The 5798-nt window shown below is 44.4% G+C and overlaps 1 protein-coding gene across 1 annotated transcript; it reads right to left on the bottom strand.

Moving 5' to 3' along the window:
• Nucleotides 1–354: 354 nt before the first annotated feature.
• LOC109743153 (E3 ubiquitin-protein ligase AIRP2) lies at nucleotides 355–4925 on the bottom strand. The gene is made up of 5 exons (XM_020302229.4): nucleotides 4291–4925; nucleotides 2669–2819; nucleotides 2508–2574; nucleotides 2181–2415; nucleotides 355–993 (listed from the first exon to the last, which is right to left on the bottom strand). Exons 1-5 carry the CDS (start codon nucleotides 4353–4355, stop codon nucleotides 783–785), a joined length of 729 nt encoding a protein of 242 aa, XP_020157818.1. The 5' UTR covers nucleotides 4356–4925; the 3' UTR covers nucleotides 355–782.
• Between the last annotated feature and the right edge of the window lie 873 nt (nucleotides 4926–5798).

The raw sequence follows: 5798 nt of genomic DNA, 5'->3' as shown, positions 1-5798 counted from the left end.
AGATGACATGCATCTTAATTTCTATTAAAAAAAATAATTTAATGCATAGTATCGAATTTTTTTTCATTGAATCTAGGATAATGTTTTTTTCCTTTGAAATATGAAGGGTTGATTTCTATCCTACTCCCTCCGTCCCAAAATAAGTGTCTCAACCTTAGTAAATTTTTTGAGACACTTATTTTGAGATGGAGGAAGTATATAGGAAGGAATTTTTCCTACAAAGTTCCCATCCTTTACAATTCGTACAGTATTCCTATGAACCAGCCTCAATCAAATGGAATTCCTGCAGAATTTGTGTCAAACACACACGTTCCGACAGGACCTAAGTACACACTGCTATAGTCGACACAAACATCGAACAGAGCATATTCTTACAGAATGGCATTCCCCCAAACAGGCACAGACGAAATGCTTAAGAGTCAATGATTCATTACTTACATGCCCACAAAAAAAAATGATCCATTACTTACATGCCGGCGTTAGACTCCTAACACATCATCACACGGGCCGTGTGGATACAACTGACAATAATTTACATATATAGGAGTACCTCACATACATACAGAGCCTCCCCGGCGAACTGCTCGGAGCGTTCATAAGCTCGAGGCAGCCAGCGCCCGGGGCTCCAGAAATGTCTACAACACTAGCAGCAGCACACAGATGAACAACCGGCAATGCCTACAGCACTAGCAGCACCCCACTGACGAACAATTGGTAATGTCTACAGCACTAGCAGTACCCAACTGATGAACAATTGGCGCAGCGCCGAGCCGAGCACAGGGTCACTTTACGTGGGAATCGTATACCTCGAAAACAGATTCGGGGATCACCGTGGGCAACTTATCTATGTACATGAAGAGGCGCCTCAGGTTCTCTCTTCTGACCGTCGCCATGTCGACTATGTCCCTGTTATCCGTGTATATCCAGAGGTCAGCAGAGTTGACCCTCTTGAGGCTGTCGCGGCAGAATGGACAGGACTGGGATCTTGATCTCCTGCAGGGAGGGACACCACACTTAGAACAATAGGAGTGTATTGTAAAAAGTTGATTGTCAGATTGTGACATGTTCAGAACCAAATACAATTGAGTGTGACCCCGCAAAAAAATACAATTGAGTGTGTTTCTTTTTAAAGCTGATTCTTATTTCGATTCAATGAATGCTCAAGCTACTCTGTCCTAATACAGCAAAGGAGGTGTAACCAATCTTGGATTAAGTTTTCATTACGTGAGAAATGAGCTCGCACCAAATCTAGTCATTGTCTTCCAACTCCGGGAAAGAAAATTTAAATCCAAATGCAAGAGGAGATGACAGGAGATAATCTAAGCAAACCAGGTGAGAGCTGCTGTCTCCAGTATCCTTTGGTCTGAGATGAGAGAAATCTATCTTAGATGGACTTGGTCTCCTATATTGTTCTAAACTCATATATCAAACCTTTGGCTGTCCTGAGCTTTACTCAAACCAGCATGCCCTTTCTCCAATGAGGTTAAATTAATCATGCGATACAAATCTGCAAGATTTATTTCTTAATTTCTTCTTGCAAGGCAATGAACATAAAAATCAGGAAGGCCAATTTCTGGATAAAGTTGATGTACCGTGTACAATTAACTCCTGTTTCTACTTTATATACCAAATTCTAATATTATGATTAATTAATCATACAGAACAATAATTAGAGGGAGCATTTAAGCCAGCTCAAAGCAAATATCTATTCCTTCTAAAGGAAGCAAATATCTAGTCAACGAGGTGACTTTAAATAGGGTGGTGTTCCATTACAATTAGATGCCCACCTAGCCTCCTATGAAGACCAAAGAGCAAGCTTACAAAAGACGACCTAGTAGCATGATAACGGCATAATCAAGCTGACCACAGCAGTTTGAAAGGTAAAATATTCATTAGCCCTTTGGTATCATGCTTTAGGATCAATATTCCACGAAGATAAATGATTTCGTGCAAGCACACAAAAGGACCCAATTATTTCCTAGGTGACCATGCTGATGTCTGTTTTTCAGATTGATTGCAAAATTACAAGTTGACAATGCAACCAGCTTACATATGAATCCTGAGGTCCTATCATTTCATCTTGATCATGCAGAAGTGTTTTATTATCAAGGACAAAAGCCAAATGTTCTCTGATACTGAATTTTGCTCGACAATACACAGAGAAGAGAAAAGATATGTACCAGTCACGGTAGCATTTAATGCACATAGCATGGCTACAAGTTGGAAGGACAACTTTGTTGTTTATTTCCATACATATGCCACACTCTTCCTCTATATTATCATCAATCTCTGAGATCACCCTTTTGTGATCCTCCTCTCGTCTTCTATACCTCTCTATACAAATAGCTTTTTGTTTCCTGTCCTCCACCTCATTAATTCCTTCATGTAATTGCGCCAGAGAAGGGTAAATAACAGCTGCCAAAAAATAATGAAAAATAGATGTAATGAACAAACCAGTCAAAGAAAATAAATGTGTGAAACAGTTGCAGAAAACAATTATACTGTACCATAGAATTCCCTAATGCTCGCTTTCCTTTCATGAGTGGACATGGTGGTCGTCCCATCAGCATAAACCTGCAGATTTAAGATTATAATAATGTTATCATGGATACAATTCAGCAACAGCAAAATAATAACAGAAAGAAACCTGGCTATGATCCTGGTGTACCTTGTAAATGAGAATTCTCAACAGCCCAAGAGCACCAGCAAGGTTGCAGTCTGTCCACTGCACAAGAAAAAGGAAAAGGTGTGCAGCCGGACAGTATGACATCCTCATCTGAAGACAGGCACCATCATATTCCCTTCGAAATTCAGAAGCACTGCAGTTTTTACGAAAAAATTACTGAGCAATACATTCTTGATGCAAGAAGAGAATAAATTAACCATACTAAAATTTAAACTTACACAAAAATTTCACAATTCTGTTCATTACGTTTCATGGTGTTACATATAAGGTTGCAACGAACCAGGATAATCATGATATCCCTACTACGGTTGAAACAAGACCACTTCAGAACTTCATTGGACAACTTTATCAGAGAATAGCAAGTCAAGGTAGAAGGTTTCAGAATTCAGGCATCAAAAGTGTTGTTAATGGCCAGCAACGACATCAAGCACCCCCCCCCCCCCCCCCCCCCCAAAAAAAAAGAAACAAAAAAACTGGGCACTGCCCCTGCTGGTTTTCCTAAAATAAACCGTCTGCCATGTTGCTTTCCGTAGTGAAAAATGGCTTAATACTTAAATTCTTCATCATTTTGGTGTCACCATATGAGGTATAGAAACATGGTTGAAGTTAGAAAAGAACTGGCTAAGGATATGCTTCTGTACCTAAGCTGTAACTACAGTTAGCAGCCCCTATAGTCAATATTCAAGAACACCGCTGGACATGAATCTTTTCAAGACCGTTGGACATGAATCGTTACGGTAAAGCAACAACAATCTCTTTAATCAGTTGGAGGCAAAGAGGAATAACGCTGGAGGGAACCCTTAATAGTGAATTCATCCAGAGCAACGGATGCCCATGTAATTAGGATAGTAAACAAATCATTAAGCATTAACCATAACTAAATCCATGATGACTAGCTAGTTGCCGAAATGATATCAGCTCTCCGTGTGCAATCCATATTGTGGACAACAATTTCCATGACGATATCTGGAAAAAAATCCATGTTAATGATGAAGAAGCCACCACCACATTGTCACTCGAGAAGAATTCCATCGTACACCAACAAGAGGGATTTGATGACGAGAGCTCAGAAAGTGCTGTTCCTATATCCCACTAGTGCTTCAAAGCCCAATGATGATGACTTCGGTCAGAAGGCAGTACATTTGTCAGACACGTGTCAATGAAAGAAGCTGCGTTTCAGTCCTTCACAGCAACCCAAGTATAATTATACTCAATATATAAAACTAAAGCGATAAGTATAGGCAGTCAATCAAAATTGGAGCAATAAACCTGGAGTGTCAAAACTCAAAACTGGAAGCATACATATATTTAGCATAATAATCAAATTAACCAACCAAGGTGTGTACGGCAACGATAACAATCTGTAAATAAGCCCTCCAGGAGGAGGATTAAACGGAGACCGCAACGGATTAATCGCGACACAGGCCAAAAACACCGCATCACATTTGCGCGGACATAGCAGCAGCACGAACAGACCAATCAACACAGTAGAAGGATCCGGTAACAGCGCAACACTCCACCCAGCTCAAATGAAAGGCCAATCAAACAGCAGAATTTGTATACGGGAGCAGCAGGAAGGGAGGTGCGGGGGGCGGGGAGCTCACATCGAGTTGGCGTGCTGGATGTCGGCCTCGAGCAGCTTGAGCGAGTCCCTGAACGACCTTCCCATGGGTGGTAGGACGAGGAGGAGGAGCGGCACCAGTACTACTACTCCAGCGCCGCGCCGCCGCGACCATCCAAATCCCCAACCCCAACCCCAGCCCCTCCCCTCCGCGCCAAGCCACCAACCGCTATCCCCTCCAGTCCCCCACCCAAACCCTAGAGCCTCCCGATCCGCGCAGTCACTCCCCCGAGGTTTCAGTCTGGCTCCGGCGCGGGCGAGCTCGGCGAGCGGCGGTGGGGAGTGCGGCGAGGAGGCCGGGCGGGTTTAAAGCTCACGCGGTCGCGCCCCCCGTCGCTTTCGGCGCCCCCGGGTGCCTTGCGTGCACGGGAGGGAGGTGGGGTACGGCGACGGTGGTGGCACGCTGACGGGTGGGGCAGGGGCCGGGCCGGTCTGGCCTGTCAGAGGGTGTTGGGTACGTGGGGGTGAGGGTGGCCGGGGACGCAGGCCCGGCCAGGAGGGTTGACACGTACGTTTCTGGAAGGTGCGGATGCCCGGCTGAAGTTGCACAGCCCGTGACACAGCGTGGGCACACGTACAACGGCACCGAGCCATCAGTGTTTTCGTCGTGTTTGGCTTGGATGGAGAACAGCGCGGTCAGAGATTTATTAACTTGCCAACGCTGTGTTTACTTTTTCGAAAGTGATCAGATTATTAAGAAATATCTTCGAAAGTACAAAGGACAAAGCATCTCAAACATAAAAAAAATTACATCAACATTCCAAGACAACTGAACAACTACTATCGCTGCTAGAACGAGCCGTCGACGCGTTGCTGTCGCCGCAACCCTATCGGAGCCGGCTTGCCTTGCCGATGACCGCCGGAAAGTCTTCGTACACGTGACCCTAAGGACCAGCGCTTTAAGCCGTAGTTGTCGCCGTTGAACCTTTTGCATAGATCTAAAGCACCGCCCCAAGAAGATGGCGGAAATCTACGTTGGAACTCCATCGACTGCGTCCAGATGGACTGACTCGAGAAGGATCGAAGCCCAGAAGACAAACTCGAAGAAGAGAGCGGCCATCCGACTGATAGCCACGATTGCGAGGACTAAAAAACTCTAATCTGAACTAACTAATTAGAGCGGACACATCGGAATTCCCCTCCCGGCATTGACCGTCAGAGCGGCAGGTAGAGGAAAGGCGGATCCATGGGCTTGCCGGTGAAGCCTGAAGGAGAGAGTTTGCTCTATTCACCTAGGCTTAGGAGAGCAAACAAGAGACTCCCTTGGTTCTAAATACAAGCGTGTTTGACTTGGTGCACGATTTTGAATACTACCATCTTCTACTTATCATAAAATATCCAAAAATTTGATTAAAAAATACATGCCATACAGGTTCAGGAAATCGACACACAGTAAACAACTCTATGGGCATTGCGTGAATCCTAAATGACCTCTCTTAGGCCGCCTTATGTGAGTTTGATGTAATACGTGCTATATTTCAGGATGGATGA

This window comes from Aegilops tauschii, chromosome 2 (assembly GCF_002575655.3).
Source record: "Aegilops tauschii subsp. strangulata cultivar AL8/78 chromosome 2, Aet v6.0, whole genome shotgun sequence".
Classification (NCBI taxonomy): domain Eukaryota; kingdom Viridiplantae; phylum Streptophyta; class Magnoliopsida; order Poales; family Poaceae; genus Aegilops; species Aegilops tauschii.
The sequence above is the reverse complement of the archived record's forward strand: the minus strand, read 5'-3'. Positions and strand labels throughout refer to the sequence as shown.

Coding starts and splice junctions, on each gene's coding strand:
- LOC109743153 (XM_020302229.4), bottom strand. CDS start 4,355: ATGGGAAGGTCGTTCAGGGACTCGCTCAAGCTGCTCGAGGCCGACATC. Junction 2,820..4,290: donor ATCCAGCACGCCAACTCGAT/GTGAGCTCCCCG, acceptor TAAAAACTGCAG/TGCTTCTGAATTTCGAAGGG. Junction 2,416..2,507: donor GAGCATTAGGGAATTCTATG/GTACAGTATAAT, acceptor ATTTTTTGGCAG/CTGTTATTTACCCTTCTCTG.